At 40.1% G+C, this 25,219-nt stretch overlaps 2 protein-coding genes across 3 annotated transcripts in view; one reads left to right on the forward strand and one right to left on the reverse strand.

Moving 5' to 3' along the window:
* Window positions 1-343, reverse strand: part of sorbs2a (sorbin and SH3 domain containing 2a) — a 49,617-nt gene extending 49,274 nt beyond the window's left edge. The window contains exon 1 of the mRNA XM_069689192.1: window positions 254-343. The gene's annotated coding sequence lies outside the window, so the exon portion shown is untranslated. The remainder of the gene's footprint in view (window positions 1-253) is intronic.
* Window positions 344-423: 80 nt separating this feature from the next.
* Window positions 424-23,918, forward strand: tlr3 (toll-like receptor 3). Of its 2 annotated transcripts, none has more exons than XM_069689194.1 (4): window positions 424-506; window positions 20,606-20,800; window positions 20,960-22,800; window positions 23,278-23,914. In XM_069689194.1, the coding sequence occupies exons 1-4, from the start codon at window positions 474-476 to the stop codon at window positions 23,507-23,509; spliced, it is 2,301 nt and encodes a 766-aa protein (XP_069545295.1). In that variant the 5' UTR covers window positions 424-473; the 3' UTR covers window positions 23,510-23,914. The 2 variants fall into 2 exon arrangements, with proteins under 2 accessions (XP_069545295.1, XP_069545294.1); XM_069689193.1 differs by lacking the exon at window positions 424-506 and adding an exon at window positions 17,978-19,224 and having other exon boundaries at window positions 23,278-23,918.
* Window positions 23,919-25,219: the final 1,301 nt, after the last annotated feature.

The raw sequence follows: 25,219 nt of genomic DNA on the forward strand, positions 1-25,219 counted from the left end.
GCGACCCGCATCCCGGACGAGACGCTTCATTTGCTCGCCGATTACAACTACGGGGGGGGGGCGTCAGTGTTGCTCGTAACGCACTGAAAAACCAGTGAAAAACCAGTGAAAAACAGCCCGTTCACCTGCTCAAACACAGCGACATGACGCCGAGCCGCGGGTCGGGTCGGGTCGGGTCGGAGCCGAGCCGAGCCGCGGTGGGAGAGAGATAACACGGCCCCGTAACGACACCGCTGATACCGTGTGTGCTTACCTTAAAAGCGCCGCCGCCTCCCCCGTCGACACGTTCAGAAACGTATCGTGAAAGTAATCAACGTTTTTCACGTGAACTGACTTTTAAGTCCTCAGTCGAACAAGAGCAGAAGTGACACGCAAAAAAAAACAAAAACAAAAAACACAGCGAGCTCACAGCGACTCGGGAGCCGGCGGGGTGATGAAACCGTACACCTGTTTTTTTTTTTTTTTCGACGCGCATGGATGTCGCCGGTGTCGGTGGCCGGCTAAAGGTAAGTCCCTCCGTCGGGGGTCATCGGGCCTCGGGTAGAAGCGGTGAAGCTGCCCGGTCCCCGGTCCCCTGTCCCTCGGTCCTCGGGACACTGAAAAACCTCTCAAGGAGAAGGCAGCGCGGTCAGTTTACCGCCGCATTGCCTTTCTTGACTTACATGCGCCGGTCAGTCGCTCTCCCGACTCTAAAAAGCAGCCGCGTCAGTCCACAAATGGACTGAATCTTCCTCCGTTTCCGTTTTTAAAAAAATGTATTTATTTATTTTTTTAATATTATCAGTCAATGATGCCGCGGCTTCGTGCGCAAAATGGCCCCTGTTATTTTCATTCAGCGACAGTCTACCGCGAGCTTCTCATTGGGTCTTCGTGTAGCCATGGCAACGACCGCAGTTCAATCAGTGCTCGCAGAGGCCCGCGCGCGGCTCGCTGACAGGAGCGCGGCCCTCCGTCTGCTGTCCGCAGCAGAAAGGACTCCCGACGCGAGGTGCTGGAAGTTAGCGGAGGCTCTCCAGACCGTGTGGTAATGGTTGGGACATGACAATAATACAGCCGGGCGGTGTCAGGCCCCGCGTCTAAATTGGGGGAGTGATTAACAAGAAGTCATGCTTAGGAATAAGAGCTGTGCCGGAAATGTCATGCATATGTGTGTGTGTGTGTGTGTGTGTGTGTGTGTGTGTGTGTGTGTGTGTGTGTGTGTGTGTGTGTTTCCCTGGCAGCAAACCTTGTTGTGATCAAACTATGTTGAGGGACATTTTTTTACGCTATTAATAAATTGTAATTAAGTTACAGCTGGGCTTCCTGGTCGGAGTGAATGTTTTGAACGGGGGTTACAAAGCAAAGAAGAGAGACCTCAGTTTTCATTATCCGCATTACACACCGAGGCAAGTGTAAACAGAGATTAACTGGTGAGTTTGGAGATGTGGGTTAAACAAGGACTTTTGTCCTGTCGACATTTTGTTTGTCGACAGTAATGCTTGAAGATGTATTATTTTTGTTCCCTGGTGTACTTTTTTTTTTTTTTTTTTTTTTTTAAGAGGATAACATTACAAATCTTAGTAGCCAACAACCAAAATGTAGTGAGGCATATTAGATGAGAGTGTTTGCAGTGAGCTGGCTTCTACCAATTATCAATCAAAGCGGTGCATCGACACAGTGAACACTGGGGGGGCTATTTTTTTCAGTTGTTGACAAGAGCTGAAATGATTTTGGTGGCAGCAAGATCCTGCAATGATCTGAAAGTGCTCAACTGTGATAGGTGTGGATTTATATCAGCGCTGACATAGTGTTGGTTTTTACACACAACTTTTTAAATTAAAAGTGACATTTTTGCTGTCAGGTCTGCCGCCTTTGCTGGGTAGGTGCCAGTGAACTGAATTATGGGTTTTTCTTTCCCTGTAATACAAATTATATTTGTTTTAACTCAGTCTTCAATAAGCAAAACGTGTCTTGATTTCTGATGGCTTTGCTGTGGAATTCTCTCCTCTGTGTGTGTGTGTGTGTGTGTGTGTGTGTGTGTGTGTGTGTGTGTGTGTGTGTGTGTGTGTGTGTGTGTGTGTGTGTGTGTCTCTCTCTCCTACACAGAGCTATTCAATTATTTACAGACTGGATCTAGTACCTTATCGTCAGTGTGTGATAGTGGTATCCTGTGACCATGCCAGAAAACACAACATTTAAACAATCAGCAGTGATTTGTTTATATCTCATATGTTCTAAAACATCCATTGTTAAACCATCTATCTATCCATCTTATACTTGTTGTTATAAGTTGCTGTTATGATCTGTTCCAGTCCATTATGACTAATGAAGTGCAACATCAGAGACATGGATCTGCTGATTTGGAATGTAATGCCCTGAAGTGAATGCATGCAGCCTTTTCTTATAAATTCTTAAAACCTTTAGAGATGGTCTAGTAGGTTTATACAAAACAAAACAAAAACAAACAAAAATCACACACAAAGCCAAACAAAATTGACCCTTCAATCTCATGAAATGGCTCTTCAGAAACACATCTAGCCTTTTGTAAATACACTGCCTGACAAATACAATCCTCTATGAACTATCTGTGTTCAGCTACCCAGCATTTAATGAATGGAAAAGCAGCAAAGCACTGCTGTTTTATGTCTAACCTAATAATGACACCAATAAAAAAAAAAGAAAAAAAAAAGATGCAGTGCTTCTAATCTGTAGATTACTCATTTTGGGGCCAACATATACATTTGATGCAAGCACAAAACTATTTTCTGATACATTTTTAAGTCGGTTGATTTAGTGTAGTATATATAACTGACAATGTTTTATTAGGTCATGCAGCAGGATGTTGGAGCTTTTTACTGGATGTTCATTAACATGCCATCTTAAATATAAATAACTGAAGTTACATTAACAACAAATATGAACAGTTTGAAAGCTGCAGTGCTATTTTGTTGTTAACACATTCATAAAGGGTTATTTTTCTGTCAACTTTAAAGGTGTACAAATTTAGACCGTTATTGATAGCTGACCTTTGTGGGATGTCAGCAAGACCACATCTGTGAGTGTGTATGTGTACATGCATGTTCTTGTGAGTGTGCATGTGTGCATGCATGTGTTTGGTCTTTTATCACCAGCTCTTATGTGCACTCCTTACTGTCATCTTACTGTCAAGAGGATGCCTTTTTATAGGCATACTATCAGCCGTGCACTCTGACAGGGCCAGGGAGGATGATGACGATACATTATGTCTGGTATGCAGACATCCATGGCTGATATGGGTGTAAACACGTGAGTGCAATCCAAAAGCTGGCCTTGAATACAAGATATACTGAAACTGACTATGCTCAAGAGACGGCGACATTACAATTCACACAAAGTATCTGGATCTATGCTAGACGTTCATCTAAATACAATTATGTCATAATACCCCCCCCACCCCCTCCATAGTCAGAGATACCTTTATTGATCTCCATCATAGCTGCAATTTTCGAATGTTCAAGCTCAATATACTACCAAAGTATCCTCGTAGCCTCTCTTAGAATAGCCCACAAGAAAGGACAGCAGGCTGGCACATGGATCTTGTGAGAAAATAACTCTTATCTGAGCAGTGGCACTCTGTCACATCTTTCCACTGTTGCTTTCCAAAGAGATCCACATTTGGAACAGCTGATACTGAGGTCCACTGATCTGGCCAATGTTAAAGTAGCACAGTGGTGCTGAATGAGTGGATGGCATAGGAGTACACGATGACATTTTCTGGCCGTGACATCATGCTACTCCCACTTCCATTCCAGACTAGCTTTGATGTCTGAGAGCTGACCAGGTGAAATGCCAGAGCAAATCTGTGAGAGGCTGCTGATGTTGAACTCCACATAATCTCTCTGCTCAGCAGTGTCACTGAATATACTTCATCTATTTAAATCAACCTTTTAACTCCTGTATGTTGATGTGAGTTTGTTTTGTCTTGTGTATTTTAATTTCCTCAGGATTTTATTTATTTTACCCTCATTAATTGCACACGTCTTCTGTAATTAGGCTGGAAGCTTTGTACATTTTTTTGAATTCGTCCAAGGTCAATTTCGACTCTATATTAATCGAATAGATCTATCGAACAGGATTCAATTTACCTCGAACCCAACATTCTGGCCTCTGCCCGGCTACTGTGCTACATCAATCCAAAAGAGTGAACATTGCCCAATGAAATTGCCAGTGTCACTCACGACTCCTCCGTTACTGTCAGCTGGTGCTGCAGTGTTATGACAGATGTTGTGGAAACGCTGACATGACAGAACAGAGAAAATTGGTGGGTGAGAGAGTTTGAAGGATAACAGAAAATAATGATTGACACTGTGACATGGACAGAGGAACAGAGAAGCAAGACAAGAGTCATAAGCCAAACTTTAGCTTATACAAGTTGACATCTTTTGTCTACCTGCCTAGACGTAGTTACTTAATGGGAATCTTGAATGTGTGGCTATGCATATTATAGGTGTCAAAAAAATACTTGAAGCCATGTTGCTTTATACAGAAATCTAAGTCCAATAAGAAGCTCTCTGTAGATACACAATACTGGGCATGGACCACACAGGGTTGGTTGTTTCTAATTCAAAAAGAACATTTTGTGAATTTCAGCAATATTATCAACCAGGAATTCATGTCAGGCTCATACTGTTATTTGTATGATAAAATAAATAATGTGTCACTATCAGCAGCGTATTGCAGGAACTTGATGTCTGAATCCATGTTAAAGATAACTGCTGCCTCATTGGTTTTTTTTATATTTTTCAATTACTAATAATCCAATAGTGCTGAGGATGTTTGGCAGACTGAGACTGGAGGCAGAGAAAAGAGCTGCAGGGGTACATTAATTTTCAGCAATATTCATCTTGCCCATATTTTTCAATATTGTAATAGAGCTTACAAATACATTTGCTGACTTAGCTGGTTGAATAACCTGACAGGCTTTATCTTTGGTCTGCCTTGAAGTGCTTGAGTAATTTCTAAAACTCTAACAATCCATATTTTCTATAATAACGGGGAATCAAATGACTTTGCCACTATAAGAAACCTTTTACACAAAGCTACAAAGTATTATCATCTGACTCCAGTGCTATCAAGCTTTAGGCTATTTAGGTGCATTGTGTTTATTGCACTGCTCCCAGATTCTACTCTTATAAACTCCCGTTTCAAGCCAGAACAGGCAACTGTTCCATCAAGAAAAGTCTACTGTAAGCTACATTCTCAGCACCAACATGCAGATAACGTTAGAAACTAGCTGTTTTTTCTCTTCAAATGAAGTCAGTAGCTATTGAACATTCTCTATTTAAAATAGAATCATGATGCACTCACTTCAAATTCTACGCTTTATAAACATTTAACTAAACATTTAGTTGTCGGTAAGACAAACATTTAAAAGATGGTTTTTAAGGCCTATCCCCAAGATATACATGATGTACACTGTTGAGTTTCTGGAACATTGCACCTCCCTAACACTCTCTTTGACAACCTGATAATTGGTCCGCATGCAAATAGTACTTTTTCCCGACAGTGGGAAACCTTGTTCAGCTTCTGTTGTATTGGATTAAACATTTAAGACAAGCTTTCACCCAGCATGAATACCCAAATTATTATTAGCATCTTAAACAGTCAATACATAAATCAAGATAATCATAAGTCTGTCATAGCTCTTATAATTTAGCTGAGAAAGTGAATAGGCACTTTGCCATGCATGGCTCTAATGGCAGGAGTGTTGATCTGACAATAGGTTCCACCTTGGTCCAGACCTAACTATCTTAATAAACATTGACTATATATACACATTAAATTAGGAACAGCTGTCCATGGTCCTCAGAGGAGGAATGAAAAAAGACTTTGATGTTCCCAAAGCACAGTTATAGGACTGACATCTACTTGATGGGTTTTGCAGCAAATGAAGGATAACCATCATCACATGGGCTTTATTTATGACAAATTTGAATGAACTAATGATATCCCCATCAGACTCGGTTGTACTTTGCGTTTAGCACAACAACAAATCATCAAAGTGCTTTACAGACAGATACAATTACGGGATTACTCGATTGATGGTTACAATTTAATACATAAACTGTGCCACAGTACAGTTTCACAGTGGAGGTAGATTGACTGTACATTATTGTTTCCACTGTACATTATGTGAAATAGTCACGTGTGTCAAAATAATTGTAGTACTGTTGGAATTGAGATCACGGTGATAAACGTTAACCTGATTTTAGAGCATTTAATCTGACTGTTGGAACTAGGAACCACATCCACCGCTCTCATTTTCCTTATCAGGGTATGAGAGGAGCTTTTGCTGTTTATGCAACGTAGCTGCCGTTTCATGTTCCCCATGTATGTCTTCTAAATACAATTACTGATAAAAGGTCTCTGTGGAACACATTTCTAATATTACTCTGCACTTCATACACCTCGGTACCCTCGGCTGTGGGTAAGCCAGGCCTCCTGTGTGACTGATGAGTGGATTGTTAAGTGGCGTTGTGGCTGATGAAATGTTGCAAAGCTGGGTGCTGATGCGATGTGTGCCAGTTTGCCCCCCTGGTAGAGCACGAGGGAGAATAAGACTCGACCAACTTCGAAAAGACAACCTCAACATGAAAGGCAAGGAGTAAGAGCGGATGGAGTGAAGATATGGGAGTATATACAGAGGTGTAAAGTATGCAGGGAACAATGAAAAGTGATGTGACTGAAAGTACGAGGTGTTGATCAACTGGTGGATATGCCAGCTGGCGCATATTATTCCCATCGCTCGCACGACCAGGTGTTCAGTGAGAAAACACACGCATTCTCAGTTTAGAGAAGTGTTGGGGGTCTCATGCTGATTTTGGAAATGTGGAGTCTACATTATATTTCGAGAATCTGGAAATAATATTTATTTTTTGTCATTTGTGTTTTTAACTTCACATTAAGTGCTGAACATAAAAAGTGAAAATTAGAGGGACATATCTTCCTTTTTTTTCATGGTGATGTTTCCATTGATTTAAACTAAAAAGTAAAATGAGTGTTCAGTTTATGTGTTTGTATGAAAATGCATTAAAATAGAGGGGAGGACATGAAGAACAACACCACTATGCTGAGGCTAGAAGGGTGTTCAAAGCAAAGGGAGGTTAACATACACAAATGTTCATCTAGATATAAGAAACGACCAAAAACAAGTTTTAAATATGCTCTTTGATTTGTCAGGAGCAATGAGAGCATAATGAAGAGGGGAGTTTATAAAATAATAGTTTTACTGACATCTGGAAAGAACTCTGATAACCGTGAAACGTCTTTGCCATCGAATATTGATGGAGTAAGTGACTCAGATAAAATTTCTCAGGCAGCCGAAACATTACTAAAATCTGTTTTCAAAAGCAATACGTTTAAAATGGGCAACACAGATAACAATGAAGATGTGTGTGTGTGTTGTTAATCCATAAGAATGAAGCAGGCATAATCCAAGAGATAACAAGGCATCAGGAAGGCTATCCATTACCCGATATTCTTACAAATACAATACGCAAACTTCTACAATATGTTCTATAATGTTTGACCATATAAACTACAATAAATTATTTTCCAAATTGCGCCAAACAAGGGTTTCCAGATTCTTAGTGAAAATCCTTGTTTTCTGGTATGAACACCAGACAATTGGGGAATTCTAGGTTTGTTCCTTTCCGAGTGAATAATGCAGCTCAAAAGAGAAGTATTTTATCTCCTAATCGTTGTAGCGTCTATATGGATGTTCTGTGTGTATCCATTTGCCATTGTTATGTTTTGAAGAATACGCTATCTTTGAAGTGGGTGGACTTTTTATGTTGCTCTACAGCCATTCAGTAGAGGTCAATCATCTCAGCCTTCATTTCTTCTGTCCACTCAGCCATTCGACTTCCTGTGCATTATTCTCTAATCCATTTAGTTTTCTTAGCCGGTCATTCCCAGCCGTCACTTTCATTTATTTTCAGTGTAGATACCTACAGTATATCAATTAATACAAGCTTTTTTGCCATTGAAGGTGGTTGAATTGTGCTTTTCCTACAGTGACACGTCAAAATATCTTCTATAAATAGTACCTCTATTCTAGTATTTGCCAAATTTCATATTGAGGTTTTGAAAAATTACGTCAAAACCATGATGACAACAAAAACTTTACAGTATTTTTGGGATATTTAGAGCTACAAATCCTCATTAAACATTATATTAAACTTATTTATACCCCGTTTAAACAAAGCCATCTGGAGAACACAGCAGCACATATTTCTGTCTTTTATCTCAACTCTGCTCACAGCCATGTTCTCAAACTATAACAGAATAATCGTGTTGTTCTACATCAGCATTGGAGGAACTGTCTGTTTTTCGCAGAATCAGCAGCATCACCAGATCTTTCCTTCATCTACTTGCTAATGAGCCTGTTAGTGGAAAGCATTTATGAAAAAGAAATCTGCTTCAGATTTCTGTCCTTGGTTTATGGGTAAAGCTGTAAATCCTCCTCATAGGTTTCCAGCTTCTTCTCGGGCCTGTAATTAAGTAATGGCTCAATTAATCCTATCAAACCTGAATTGCCAGAAGGGAGAGCAGGGACATTCATAAGGAGCCAACTGGAGGAGATTAATACAGACCTACCACACGGTAGGACTGGTACACAACCGTGCACACACAACACTGTGCAGTTTAGTGGGTTTAGAAGTTTCAAAGAAAAAGTACATGTGACTCTGTAAAGGATTTCAACTGTGGCAAAAGAGGGCAAAGTTTGTTTGTGTCTAAAGAGGAGATACAATGTAGTTTTTCCTTTTGCCTAAATAGGATGAGAAGCAGACTTTCTGATGAACTGTGGCTATCACGGTCATCAAAGTATCAAAAGACTTTTAAGTTTCAGGATTCTGTGTCTTTTCTGGTTCTGTCGAGTTTGGGGGAAGGCAATCTGTCCAAATGGTTTTCTGAGGAATGTGACCCTGAATCTCCCTGTTCCTTCTTTGGTAACAGCGCTGCTCCGCTACATCAAGAGACCTGCATCACTAAATCGCTGTGGACCACATGAGCCAGAGAAATATTTGTGTGTTTGGCTAAAGGGGATCAACTTATTACAGAGGAGTTTACGGAAGAAAAACGTCACAAGTGGTTTTATTTATTTATGGATTACAAACAGGATCTGTTCATACTACATAAATACTATCGCTGATCAAATTGCTTTTCATCACATCTGCTTACATATTTTTTTCTTTGTTTCTTCACTTGTCTGTTTTCAAATAACGTTCATAGACAACACTGTTGTAATTGCACACATGAAGCACTTCAAATAATGATGGAGCTTTCTGCAACATCACAACACTTCTACATTAAATAATTACACAAAATCCAATGTATTCTACATAAAGTTCCTCCAAATATGATGCTCTATTTGTATGTTAATAGAAATTAATTGCATCTGAGCATTCACACAGTCCTTATCGCCTTTTAAATCAAGAAGGCATTTAGAACCATCTGTTCACTATTATAGACAGACTGGGTTGCTGGCACTACCAGACTGTTTCACCCAAAGCCCAAGGTGCTGGCATAAAGCTCTGCCTGCCGTCTTTGCTTTCAGGCTGGTGTTAAAGGTGTAATCTCCCTCTGAAAAGGCCACTTGTCCCACAGCTTTTAGCACATGGTCAAATCCCTCCGTCTCAGCTCCCTAAGAGGAAATGTCCTCGCAAAACTGGGGGCGCGGCTCACTGACTGTACTGCAGGCAAAAATCACACTATTGTAGACCTCAGCACATCACTCTCTCAAGACGATGTGAGACACAAACATTTAGGTAAAAGTCTGTATTAATGTATTCATTTTCAGTCAGATGACTGTAGAATTTTCACACTGAATCCAACACGCATAGACAAACAAAATCCACAACTAATAGCATATCATTACTGAATATAATGATTTTTTTTTTTTTTTTTAACAGGTCCTTAAAACTTCTCTAATTAATATCTTTATGTTAACTGTGAATGTGTTAAGGTAGCTTGCAGATAATTTCAAGCCCCATAAAATGATCACCCAAATAACACGTTTGCCAAATGTGCGTTTACAAAATGTTTACGCTAACAGGTGTTCGGCACATGAACAAACCCAACCTCTCAGCCAGTTTTCAAAGAGCAACTCAACACTAAATAACTATTTTCAGTGACTGAACCAGTAACTTTAAGCAATGGTGACCCCCTCACTTGCGACAGAGAGAGCTCTTGTCAGTTAGCCCAAAAGACCTCAAAAGTCACAATGATCATAATAATAATCACTGTTGTACTTTCTCTGGTGCATTTGAACGCGACTGCTTCAGAGACAAGTGAACTAACGGTATAGTCGGTGACTACAATCTTTGAAGTAAACAAAGTGTTTTGAATCAGCAAAGTCATTTCACTTTTTTGCCACCACTTCCACCCACAAGTGGCCAAAAAAGTCTATCAGCACAAGTTTAAGGCCTCTGGTCCATGCATATGTCCTTACATGTTACATATAATATGTAGTATATTCTAGCAAAAATCTTTGCGCTGGAACAACTGATGTGCCAAATTGAGCCACATTTATGTAAAAGTTTGCTTGCTTCTCTCTGTTTCATATTCTCTCATGTTTTCTTGACCTATGACAGAGGTGAGTTTTAATGTGTGTAATTGAAGAATTTAAAAGATTCAGTAATTAACTCAGTTGTAGCAGTCACATCTGCCACATTTGAAGTTGTACTCCTTCCACGCTGAATTGTGTCTTGTTGCATTTTTCTGAGCTGCACTGCAGAGAGTTAACAGTGCTGTAGTAGATCCATGCTGCTGATTCCAGGTCAGTATTGATGTCCTGTCACCCCTGGGGACCACTTATAGTGAGAAGAGACCCGAGTCAGCACTTAGTGAGCACTTGCCAATGATGAGAGACAAATGGCATCGGTTCATGCCCAAATGAAAAAAGATAAATACAATGAACTTATTCATTATTTCACAGCAGTAGCAGTTGACTGTATAACAACTATTGCTTGTCAAAGTAAAGCATGTCATTTTCAAAACTGTATTTTGTGTCATGTGCCTTGAATTAATTACAATCAGTGATAAAAGCGTCCATGTGGATACAAAACTGAATTCTCTGGGATGCTACGTCTCTGTCATCTCACGGTGACAGCTCATTCTGCTGCCTATGAGACAACGGCCATCTCTGTGCAGTGTGACACATCATATGGAGTCATCCATGCGGAGTATCCCCATGTCCCTGATTGAACAAATCTGGCAGGGAACACTAGGCTGAATAAATCTCCATGTTCTGCCTGATATTTTCCCAACCACCATATCAAAAATGCACATATATTGCTTCTAATTATTTGCCCCTTCCTTCCTGCGAGGTGTAATAACCGCCGTGTTCCTGAACAAGCCGTGTGTCAGTGGCTGACACCAGTAGCAGAGCTGGGAGTCTGACCTCCAAACATCATTGGTCAGCAAACTGGGGAGGGGGAGATATACTGCAGTGTCTTTTTTTTTTTTTTTTTTTTTCCCTGCAGAGGGCAGAGAGAACATGCTACAACACTGCTTCTACTGCCTACACCACTCCTTTTATGTACATTACCCTTTCCTCCATCCACCATCTAAAATCTCTTCATCCCACTTTGCATATTTTTCTGCTTCGCCAACCTCGTGTTGAGACGGATTTATCCACTCTGTTTTAAATATCAGAGCAAAGGCAGGCTAACAAAGACTTCAACTACCACGGCTCTGCTGAATTTCTAAGAGTGCGAGCTCGAGTTTTGTTTCTCTCACCGAAGTTGCACATACGGGAAATGCCCATTAGACGATGACAGCACACGGCTATGAGTCTACAACTCCCTATCACCACACCGTCAGGTCTTTTTGGTGCAAACAAACTACAAACAAATGTAAGCTCACAATAGAAGTAGCGTCACTGTGTGTTGTGCACAATTACGAGCTCTCCAGTCGGTCTGTCGCGAGGACTTGGAACACACCGACAAGGAAGTTTCTGCGTGAGTTCATGTACATGGTCATATAACGCAGGTTAACATCCACTATATATAGCAGTGAAGAGCCGAGAGGGCAAACTCACCTTTAGTTCCGAGGCATTCTGACAATCCACAGATTCGGTCTGCAAATGAGGGAGATGAGATTTACCCGAGCCGGCAAGATGAAGAATGTGGTGCACACACTCCCATTGATGGAGCCGCTGCCTCCCCCAGTTATCCCTTCTGCATGAGAGAATTCAATCACACGTACGCATGACACGCACTAGCCACTCTCTGGCTACAGTAAATAAAACATGTAGAGCTATGGCACTCACTCAGTCCACAGGGGTGTTTCTCCACCCTCTTAATCCCTCGTTCCAGTGCCAAGTTGTTTCTCCTGCGAGAATCTGATCTATACCCGAGTCCTGTCAGCTCTCATGTCTCCGTTTGCCTCCTTCCCCTCCTGAGCTGTTGACAGTGCACCTCATGATCTAGCCGGTGTTTTGGCGGAAAGGATCGTTGCAACAATTTCCTGCTGCATCATTCGCGCCGCTTCTCATCACAGCCTTTTCTGCTCCTTGTGCCTTTGATCTCACTTCATTGGATTGCCCTTTTTCATTTATTGCATTACCAGCTCGACCACCTCCACGGTGCTGACCATGCGAGCTGTCTCCACCTTTTACAGGTCTTCAGCAATCCAGCCATTGGCACAAAGCCCTGTAAGCTGCCTCAGTTTAGCTGTGAGGTAAACCAATCAAGTGGCCTGAGTTCTGTCCCAGCAAGGACCTGTTCAATTAATCTGAGGGACAGATAAAGGGGAAAAGAGAAGGAATAGGAAGGATATGTTTGTGTGGCTGTAAGGGGGAGTTTCTTGCAGTTTTTCTTTTTTTCCTTGGGACAATGTAACGGTTCCTCTCTTGTACACTGTGAACCAACAATGCAAGGCATCACAACCGTGCTCATACACAGTGTTAATCCAGTGACAAGAGAGAAAACATGCTTTGTTAGAAGGTCACATCAGGGTTATGATCCTCCCTTCATAAATCTCTGTTTAATCAATCTATTGGCAGAGAGAGTGTGCAGCGGAGATGGAAAACAGGGAGCAAGTCACTATGATAAGTCAGAGGGGGATTTAAAACATTGAACACAATAGATATCTCTTTTGGTTCAATGGCAAGGCTAAGGATTTTACATGGCACACACTTAAATCCAAAGAAATCAATTACAAATATTTGTGATTTCAGTTATTTATTATTTGAGTTATGTATTAAACATTATTAATTAATTATTCTGCGAGGCACAACAGAACTTGAGTGCCGGGTGCTAACATGCAATACATCATGCTAACATTTAGTCAGCTGTTTTTGAAGGTATTCCACCAAAATGAAAGTGTTGAATAAATCAAAAATGTAACCTGATGATTGCACCGGATTATATAGTCAGGGGATCAAAGTGACTTCATTGATGGGGAAATACCGGCTTGGCTGTGTCGCGTTCTGGCTCTGGCTAGAATAAAGCAATCAGCTCCGGTGGCCGTCAAAGCTTGTGACTCTTACCAGACACACACGTGTCAGCGGCATCCCAGAAGCGGCTCTCAGCTTCGCTTCACTAAAAATACACACCTAGTCTATTTTGGATGGAAGCTGCATCAAGCTGCACAAAGAAGATCAGCCGGGCAGGAAGTCAAACGGAGGAACGGCATTCACAATCCGGTTAGTTTTTAACAATAAAACACCCGGTGCAGACTCTCACGATCATAACTAACATCATTACATCAACTTCTCACCCCGGGTCTTTCAAGTTGGAGAAGAAATGTGTTCTCCTCCTGCTGCAGGCATGGTATGTAAAACATAGATAATCATCGGGATGAATGTTTTTTTTTAGGACTGAAAAACACAGCAAACTTTATGATAAAGAACAACAAAGTAGGAAACAACAACAATAAACACAAAACGGCCCAGAGAGAAATGATAAAAAGCACAAAAATCAAGGAAAAATGACAAAAGTCGAGAGGTCGACAAAATGACAACAAAACGCTTTGCTTCTGAAATGCTCCTGGGGAGTTTTTAGGCCGTGCAAAGGACAGAACCAAACAGCATCGCACATGTGAGACGGGAAAGATTTGTGTCCGCAGAATTCCACGCGTAAAAATGTTTGTCCTTTGGAGACCCCCCCGAGTGTCTCTGCAATCCTTCCAATAAACCTTTTTTTAGCCGGCACCAAAGTATTACACTGTCAGACTCATATTACTATCTTTAACACTGTCTCACTAGCACGGCTAAAAAGAGGTTTTCACAATGCAAGGAGAGAATTATCAAGTGTAGAGTATTAGAGACAGCCTGAACTATGAATTCAAAACTAGACCAGGAATGAAGACTGACTTCTGATTGAAGTTCCTGCTGGATTTCAGTGAGATTAATGATTCATTTCGGTGGCTCTGTGACATAGTGCAGCTTTGAACTGTGCCAGTGTTGGTTTGGATTAATGGCATACTTGGGAATGATGGGACATTCGCTCTGTGGTATCACAGCTGATGTTGAACGAATTAACACGCTGCGGTTCAATATGTGCTGGTGTGATATGATTAAAGATTTGAAATGACAGAGGATATTTCAGTGAGAGATTTTCTTAGTTTACCGAACTGTCAACAATATATTTAAGCAATTATGCATTAAATCGATCATTCGAGGGGAAATTCCTTTCAACTGAAAAGACTTACTTTACAGCTTAACCACCAGGCCATAATGATGAAATGACATATCACTTATAATAAGGCTTTTGCTTTCGGAGGTGCAGGTTTTTTGATCTACTGTGGTTTAAATGCACTCCGATTCATTTGGCATCAGCAGCACTACATTACTGCTGACCTTTAAAAATGGATTTGCAGATGCAGTTATCTTTGGATTTATTGCTATTTGGACTGTCTCAGTAACGCACTTACTCGCAGCCTAAGACTGCAATGATATCGATATGCACTGCTTAAAAACCCACTTCACTTCAATTACATGCGATGAACTATCTTAAGACAGAATCATACATTTCTACTCACCTCCTTTAACAGCATTATATCAAACCCTCCCAGTTGACCTGTATCAATTTGCACAAAGATAAAACAAAAAAAGGGGTTTCCATTATTAAATGTTCTGGTCACCACAGTTTAATTTGTACTGCAACACCCCTGACGCACGTCCGCAGGCGCACAGTGCACAAACGGAGTGACGCCACCCAGTGACGGTTACCATGTCATTATATGTCAAACACAAGGAAGACAGGGCTTAAAAACCTGGCAACGTAAACACACCTCTGAATATCAAATTTCACGGACAGGCCTGCACACAAACAGAGAAAAAAAAAACCTAAAAAATGTCAAACCTAATGTTATAGAAAGGAGCATCTTATAGACCCATATATATGTATATATATATATTTTTTTAATTTATTTTTGCTTCAACCACCAAATGCATTACATTTAAAACAGGAACAGAGATGGAAAAACATGCACTTACCATGAAACGTCGTCATAATCGAACTGTCAAATCGTCTGTTGAGTGCGAAGGCAGCAATGATCTTGTTCCTCCAGTGTTTACGACCAAACACTGCAGGTTACTGGTTCCTGAGTGCCTCCTGCTCTTCAGGTCGTTCATCAAAACGCCGTATTCTTCTGCACACTGATCCAAACAGCTCTTATCAAAACTTCTCTGTTAATTCACAAATGGCCGTGCGTGCTACCATGCGTTTCCATGTTTCGTTTGAGTCTCCAAACGCGGACGTTCACCGACTTGGAAACCGACTTCGCTAGTGAAAATGCTCTATTAACCGGAAGTAAAAGTCAGGTTTAAAAGTTCAACACTTTCTGCAAATCAGGTCACCTGTGTTGGCTTTATGCTTTTTTTTTTTTTTTATAAATAATTGGTTTGTTTTATTCATGTAGTCATTCATTTTTCATCTGCAACTCAAAGGAGGAAAGGCAGCGCAAAATACACCGTGCAGAATCTGCTGAGGGACTAATGAGACAGGTGGGCGCAAGAACTGGCGGGAAGAATACAATGGCAGGAAGTAACAGGTAAATGACTTCAAAATAAAAGCGGAAACCCATCAAATTGAAAGGCAGAACCATGAAAACAACCAGTCAGCTTTTTTTTTTGTTGGATTGAAGCCGAGTTGCTGCCACTGTGTGCATTTCCCAATATAATACACATTACAGACAGTCCTGAATAATGAAGACCATATCCCAGACCACATGATTTTTTTTTTTTTTTTTTTTAAGAATGAAGTATGCTGCAGCAAAGAAAAAAAAAAAAAAAAAAGGCAGAAAGTTTAGTTAGGCTAAGTATTATGTATCAAATGTAGTATGTGAGCATACATGTAGGCTACAATATTTCCTTTACTTTTTAGCACATGAAATGCAATGTACCTACGAGGAGACATAGGGATGGATGACTTCTGTGGCCTTATAATGGTGAGATATTGACTTGAGTGGCTCACTAACAGTGTTTCACTGCCCTCTTGTGGTTATTTGTGACAACCTACAGTAAATAGGCCTATAAAGTGTTTTTCACTTCTCTGGTGGTCTGAATGTTGACGTGAATTTATGTATTGTAGCTGATCACTTACTTGACAAAGTTTTCTGTTTTTCTGCTCAAAGTTGGCTTAAAGAAGTAAGTAAGTAATGGATGGCACCCACCCCAGCCTTAACACCTTTAAAGTGTACTTGAGCAAAGACACATAGGGCCAATAAATAAATAAAAAACTGTGTTGGTAGTGTGTAGCTGTTTGTGAGCATTCACGTTAAGCAATGCAAACATGGATTTAAAAAGGTCACAAATACTTTTTTTTAATGGTTAATTGCTACAGTTGAGGCCTATTGATTTGGCCTATATCATACAGCATGATATGGGTGGTAAATGCAGAGTCCCTGAAGGCCTCAAGGCAACTGGTGAAATACAATCCAAATAACAACACGGCATAACAAGACATCAAAGCTTTCCTTAAAAAGAGAGGAAAATACCAAGAACAAACAGATGTAACAAATAGATAGAACAAAGGGAAAAAAATAACATTTATTTCTATAAATTAATTCTTTCAAAATGTATATTCTTTCAAATGGATAAGTGCTGTGCCCAAGCCTTTTCTGGAGTTGTGACTGTCAGAGTCTTTTTTAAGACAATACCACAGGTGAGTGGATCACTTATAAAAAAGTGTTGAGCTATAGGTAGCTGCTGTTCTTAAGACAGAAAAATCAACTTAATGGTGCACTTTATTCAGCTGGTGAAAGGCTCACATTCAGCTCACCATGTGACTACAATAAGAATGTGCATTACAGTAGGCTAAATGTCTTAAACCTGAACTTTGGTCTACACCAACAAAGTAATTACACCTGCCTCCTTTCAGATTCAAATAGTTTATTCGTCAAGTGGTTCGGCACAGAATGTGTCTTATGAAATAAAAAAGACAATTAAAAAAAAACATATATTATAGCCCATTGTCTATAGCCTATGTCAGCTGCAGATCCAAATAAATGTTGTGCAATTTGTAGGCAATATATACTTTTTGAATTCAAACCCAGAATTATAGGCCATATGAAAATCTTGAAATGATTAGACAGTCATGCTGTGTTTCAAGAAAATCCATCTCCCCGAAGGTTAGAAAATTAAAAAGAAAGAGAATTAAAATAAATTAATCTTTAAAAAAAAAAAAAAAAACTACTGATAACTATATTAAATAGTGCCCATAAACAGCCCAGACACAGACTACAACGCGTTCACTGGTATGCAGCAGTAATTAAAAACATGTTCTTTCAAACTCATCTCAGGCTTTATTACTCACACTTGCTTACATATTTGAAATGACCGTTTACAGAAGTCTTGATAATCAAGTTATTGATTTACTAGATTTTGTACAGTGCATTTTTTCCAGAGGGTAAACTTGGCAAACAACACGGCACATCCTGTTCAGGCACATTTGTCCGTCCCACTGCAAGTCACATTTGTCCGTCCCACTGTATCTGATCCGGTACAGTTTCGCCTGTTTACAACAACTGTTATCTAATCTTTGGCGATGTCTATAGCAACGGTCAAATTTGAAAAGGCACTAGGAATTGTCCTTCATCTGTAGTCCATGGTCACCTGGTTTCTGTTTGTCGGACGCGAGTATGTACTGTATTTGATAAACAGCCACTGAGACAGAAGTGAAACCGCAGTTGCCTATTCCTCATTTCCGCATTTTCTTACTTGGTTGCCTCATAAGCGCCTACTCAGATTTTGTAGCCTACTATGTATTCAACACAAACAGACGCTGCACTAGAAGTGAATCTCTTATGTCTCACATCTGGATGTGACATATCACGCAACGGCTACATTTGGTAAGTACTCTGCGGTTATTGTATCCAAAACACAAGGCGGTCTCAGAGTGCGTGAAATGTCAGCGGGACACTTGAGCTATAGGTATCCTATAAATAATTAGCACCCGGTGATAGTAATAATTGTAGGTAGACCTATAAGCCAAACATGACTGTTAACAGCTTTTAAAACTCAACTCTGTGCATATTGAAATGAAACAGTTTTTTTTTTTAAACTTTTTTTTGTCACTCAAGCAGCACATTGATTCTCTATCAGGATAATGTTGATCAAAGCTGCATTTCTCTTTGTTTGTTAAGTTAAAGGTGTCATAGTAGGGATAAACCCAAAAGGTATATCAGGCACAGCTCAGTTCTACTCTGCTCAACAGTGTCTTCTCGGGCCTTTTAGCCTATTGTTTTTGTTTTTACCAAGGCTTTCACAAATGATTTCTGTTTTGTTTTCAAAGATTTCTAAAAACCATGTGTGCCCTTCGTTCCCATCTCCTGACACGGGTCCTCATCGTATGTTATCTTCTGAAGACTCATTGCATTGCCTCCCAGAAGAAGGCCTCTTGCTCTGTGCAAGATGGCAGAGCTGACTGCAGTCACATGCGCCTCAGTGCGGTCCCCCCATACCTTCCCAGGAACATCACCAGCCTGGACATGTCCCACAACAGATTGGTGGTGATTGGCACCGAGTCACTAAAACCATATTCAGGCCTTCTCCACCTTAATTTCAGTTATAACAGCATCACTAAGCTGAATGGGAGTTTGGGCCAGATGCTGCCTCTGCTGCAGACACTGAACCTGGGACATAACGAAGTGCATTTGTTAAAGAAGGAGGATCTGAGTCACTGCAGCGGTCTAACACAGCTGAATATGGCTAGTAACAGGCTAAAGCTACAAGGAGAGCCCTTCTCTGCTCTACAGGTACAGTTGTTCATGCAGTTGTGTTAATAACTGGAGAGAGGAAACATTTGAAAAAGAAATGAAGTGAGAGTGAATAGTAACTTTGAGAAAAACTTTAGAAGGAAAAGTATAGTTTCATACACATGCAGTTTAAAGTACATCTACTCAGGTCCTGAACTTAAGTACAATTACACAGTACTGGTGCTCTACTTGATTACTAATGTCATGCTGTTTTATAGTTGTTCTCAAACTTACATTTTAGAGGCAAATATTGTACTGTATTGAACTCTACTTTATCTGACCAAAGTTTCTAGTTATGTCAGGTTTTTTTTTGCATACAAACCAGATAATCAGTGTTTTCGGGGTGGGTTGTATTCAAGTTTTTTTTGCCTCGGTACCTTTTTCCCCCGTTTCCAGTTTTAATGCTAATCTAATTGCACTTCGTCTCGCAGTTTGAATGGGAGGAAGGATCAAAATACACGACAGAGACAGGTGTTGAGTTAACAGAAAGATTTACTTACAAATCGAAACAAAGCTAGGTAACAGTTCATCGTCCCAACTGAAAACAAAAAGATCAGCAAAAGTAGATTTCAAGATAATTAAAAAACAAGTTCCACACAAGAATGACTTAACCTGGCGACTTTCTCACGAGAACTTGATCTGATAATCCAGCAACTGATGAGTAAGTTAAGGGGAGTATACGTACTGACCGGGTGATTGCTGAGGGACTGTAGCTGGGGCTGATTGGTAAGGTGGGAACAGGTGAGGTGAGCTTAGCAGGCAGGAGAACATCAGAGAATGGGGACCTGTTGTGGGTGGAGGGAGCAAACAAACACAAACCATGACAAGGCAAGGTTAAGCTTACTGGCTTCTGTCAGTAGTTTAATAAATACAGACATGAGAGTGGTACACATATATAAACGCATGTAACTGTTGAGAAAGCCGATCAACATATTTCCCAAAACGCCAAACTTCTACTGCAACGAGGTAAATAAACACCGAAACAAGCAGTAAAATAAGAAGAGAAAATACATAAGGACTGTATTGATCATGACACAAATGAATTACATCACAAGAAAGCAATGAAACTAAAATAAAGGGGCTGTGGGTGTGCTTTTTAATGAATATGATGTAAACGTTGTCGGTCCAGCTCAACAGTTAGGCTGCTCATACTGTGGGTTTGTAAATACAGTGAGCTACAGTATCTCTGTAGGGACATGGAGGGAAGTATCTTGTGACCTGAGAGAAGTGCTGCCTTTTTAAATTGAGACTTTGTCTGAAATATATTGTGAAGCATGGCACTGAGGGTTTAATACACCTAAGGTAGTTGTTTGATATGCCTCTCATGTACTGTGTTAAATAACCCTTTACTTGGTTTTCTTTCTCCTTTGATGATTCACAGAGCCTGAAATTGCTTGATGTTTCCCAGAACAAATTACAATCAGCCAAGCTGGGCTCTGAGCCTCAGCTGCCCAGCCTGGCGAACCTCAACCTGGCATTCAATGACTTCAACACTCTGAAGAGAGAAGACTTTTCTTTTCTGAAAAATTCATCCTTTCTGCAAGTCCTCAACCTGTCGTCCGTGTCTCTAAAAAAAGTAAGAAACTTATCGAGAAAAGGGAAATGAAATGGTGTCGTCAAGTAAATTGAAACCGTTAGTAGAAAGTAGAGTTTTTGTAGCACCTTGCTTTCAGTTGTTTGTTTTGTTTCCCTTTTTCTGTCTCACTGTAAGATTTCTGTGCTTGTTGTGTTGCAGTTGGAGACTGGCTGCTTTCAGCCCATATCAGGTCTACGTACTTTAATCCTCAACGGAGGCAGTATGAGCACTCTGGTTATTTCCAAGCTCTGCTCAGAGCTGTCAGGGACAGCCCTTGATGCCCTGTCTCTTCAGAAGATGAAACTGGTCACACTCACAAACACGACCTTTACAGGACTGCAGAAAACAAATCTAACCTTTCTGGATCTGTCCAGTAATGGCATGGTCACAATTGAAGAGGGCTCATTTCAGTGGCTGTCTAGACTTCAGACTCTAATTTTGTATGACAACAACATCAGACACCTGACTAACAGCACATTTCAAGGGCTCCAAAGACTGAAGAAACTCCAGCTGACAAAAGCTCTGGTGAAAAGTTCTAAAATTGATGATTTCTCTTTCCAGCAATTAGGCGCCCTGGAGAGTTTGCTATTAAACAACACTTCAGTTAAGGAAATCACAGAGCACACCTTTACAGGCTTGACAAGTCTTATAGAACTTGATATGAGCTGGAGTAGTTATACATCACTCCGAATCATCACCAGCAAGACCTTTGTTTCACTTGCGGATTCACCAATCAGAAAGCTCAATCTGATACATACATACATAACACAGATTCATCCAGGAAGCTTTGCTGTTTTACAAAACCTCACCATTCTTCTTCTTGATTACAACTTGATTAATCAGAATCTCACTGGCAGGGAATTCGAAGGCCTCAGTGAGGTCCAAGAGATCCACATGACCAAGAACTACCAGACTATCAATTTAAACTCCCAGTCATTTGTTAATGTAGCCAACCTTCGAGTGCTGACTTTGGGAAAAAGTCTTCGAGCCACAGCCTTGAACGTGGATCCCTCTCCCTTCAGGCCCCTGTCCAAACTCACCATCTTGGATCTCAGCAACAACAACATCGCGAACATCAGGGAGAATCTGCTGGAGGGGCTCGTGAACCTCAAGATACTGAAACTCCAGCACAACAACTTAGCCCGCTTGTGGAAGAGTGCCAACCTTGGTGGGCCGGTGCTGTTTCTCAAAGAGACACAGGGGTTGACAACCTTACAGCTGGATTTTAACGGACTGGATGAGGTCCCAGTGAAGGCCCTTAAAGGATTGAGTAACCTCAGGGAGCTAAGCCTTACCAACAACCTCCTAAACTATTTTAAGGACTCAGTTTTTGATGACCTTACGTCACTCCGGATTTTGCGTTTAGAGAAGAACCTGATCACATCTGTGAGGCCTAAAGTGTTCGAAACCCCCATGAGCCACCTCAGCCTGCTCATCATGGACAAAAATCCATTTGACTGCACATGTGAGAGCGTCCTGTGGTTTGTGACGTGGTTGAATGACACAAATATGACCAGTGTGCCAGGTCTCAGAGACCAGTATACATGCAACACCCCACTGGCTTACTTTAACCACTCCATCATGGACTTTGACACCCTCTCTTGCAAGGACATGACCCCATTTCAGGCTCTTTACATACTGAGCAGCACAATGGTTATCATGCTGACCGTAACCGCGCTTCTGCTGCGTTTCCATGGCTGGAGAATTCAGTTTTATTGGAACATAATGATCAATCGCACATTAGGATTTAGTGATGCCACAGCTGCAGAGGGCAGGGCATTTGAGTACGATGCGTACATCATACATGCAGAGGAAGACGCCAGCTGGGTGGAGAGAAGGATGATCCCTTTAGAGAATGACAAGTGCCGGTTTTGTTTGGAGGATCGGGATGCAGACGTCGGCACACCACAGCTCGAATCCATTGTGAATAACATGAGGAGGTCCCGAAAAATCCTGTTTGTCGTCACTGAAAGTCTTCTCAACGATCCCTGGTGTCTACGGTAAATCAAACATCCACTGCTAAGGCAGTGCATTTTGACAGACTATACATCAGGTTAAAGCTAAGTATTAAACCAAATATGTACAGTACTGTGCAAAAGTTTTTGACTCTAAAAATAGAGATCCTTTCAAAAATAATGAATAGTTTTATCAAATTAATATGGGATACAAGCACTCTTTGCTTTTAAATCAGCATCACCTCACATTTGTAAACAGTTTTCCTTGCATCTTAGAGCGCTCACAAGCTTTGTTTAGTGTCCTCCGTCTACTGATGTAATCTCATTGGATGAAAATCTAAACCTCTAAAGGGCCAAAACCTTCAGCACAATATTGTATATAACTTCCAACTTCTTTAAAATTAAAACTTTGTGATGTCTCGTATGTCTTGTCTAAATTACATAGAGTAAGTATTTGTTTTACGTGTAATTAGTACGTTTTTAAAGTTGTTTTTCTTCTCTTACACCTTGTGTGTCCTCTAGATTTAAAGTCCATCATGCACTTCACCAGGTCATCGAAGCCAGCAGGGACTCGGTTATTCTGGTCTTCCTGCAGGATGTTCACGACTACAAGTTGTCTTGCTCGCTCTTCCTCCGCCGGGGCATGTTGCGTTCCTCTTGCGTCCTGGACTGGCCTGTCCATAATGAGAGGGTACCGGCCTTTCACCAGAAGCTCCTCATTGCTCTTGGCATGACTAATCGATTACAGCAGTGAATGTTTTTCCATGATAATAATAGAAAATTGTACGCATAATAATAATAACCAATGTTTGAACAGAAGTCGCTTCCTATCGCATAATGTTTTACCCTCTTTATATTCTGCTGTTATACTCTATGTGCGGTGTAATACATGAGTCATGCTGTGTTTGTATTGTAGCCTTGCATAACAATTTAATTAAACAACATGAATATTTCAACTGCAGTAAATTTTATTATAACTTTGCAGAAGGAAATTACAGGCAGACACACATAGTAAAATGAGGATTTGTGTGTCTATACACAGCACACACACACAAACACTGTCATTTTTTGCGTATTATTTACATTTCTGAAGTAAAAAAAAACAACAATATTCTCTGGTATTGTTTTACTCCAGCTGAACAGGTTAAGCTTGTCTTTCATTATTCATTACTCACATATTCACAATTTATTGTTGTTTAGTCATTTTATGTATTTCTAATGTACGGCCAAACATATCTTGAATGAAAATCTGTCCAAAGTGCAGTCGCAATGCTGCAATGTCCTAAGTCAATGCTTCTGATAAAGAATTTGACGCAAATACAAATGATAGTGAATGTGGCCCTAAATTAACCTCAAGCTGTTATGGGATGGCAAAGCATGATTTTAAATGTATAAGTGGTATTCATCTGAACTAGTATTGTGGCATGAATCTTTCCATTACACGTAGTAATCTTGTTGTTGAGGTCAATTAAAAAAAACAAAAAAAACAGAATAGTTTCAATATTCTGCTGTTCTGACCTCTAGTGGTTATAACAAGAAATCAACACATTTGTTCCTCAAAACTTAGATGAGCGTTGTGCTCATGTCCACATTACCAAGTACACAATTCTTACTTTTTTTTTATTGTTAATTATTTAACAATTGTCAGATACATTTTTGGCTTAAAAAAAAAGTTTATTTCTGTTGGTTAAGATAAATAGAGATTTAAATTGAGTTAATATTTTGTGCACGATGTAACAGCAGTCTGTTCCCATTTACTGAATATTTTCTATTTTAATGTTTTCAGTTATGTTGCCTTTCCTTAGCTTTTAAATAATAATTTGAAATTGAGTTAATGTGGATTTAGTTGCTTTGACAAAGCTTCGAGCTTGCTTAGTCTGGACGAAGACAGATTCATGTGAGGAGAGCAAATTGTCCTTAAAAGGTTCATTTCTAAATCTTGCAGTATAATGTTTAGATGGGACGACTGTGGTCATAAGTCCCAAAGCATCTCCATCACTTTTGAAAAAGCTTTTTACCTGAAAACAAAAACTTAAAAAGCAAAAACTTAAAACAAAAATTGTCATATTCTATTCATTCAGTGAGCTGTTCAATTGGATGCAAAATGCTTGCTTATTTCCTAACATGAAGACCTCAATGTTTTTTCAAAGCGTTTCTCATAGTTATGGCTTTTTATTTAAAAGTTTTTCATGAGTGAGTGACATTCATAGTAAATAAATAAACAGTACATGGCATCATAATCTCTATTGTAGTTATAGCATGAACATTCAATCTTTGTTGAAACTGTGTCAGCATTGTTGATTCAAAATGTCCATCTTGAGACAATACGAACTAGCCTGCAAATAACCTCAAAAACATAAAAAATATTTGTGGTTGAAATTTAGTAGTGGTGCTTATTTAACATGTTTCTTATTTAAAACAGCAGCAGATTTAACCAACACATTAAAGTTACAAACAACTAAAT

Source organism: Brachyistius frenatus, unplaced genomic scaffold (assembly GCF_029030835.1).
Source record: "Brachyistius frenatus isolate BFR_SWC_R1_liver_20210118 unplaced genomic scaffold, ASM2903083v1 Contig_7, whole genome shotgun sequence".
Lineage (NCBI taxonomy): Eukaryota > Metazoa > Chordata > Actinopteri > Embiotocidae > Brachyistius > Brachyistius frenatus.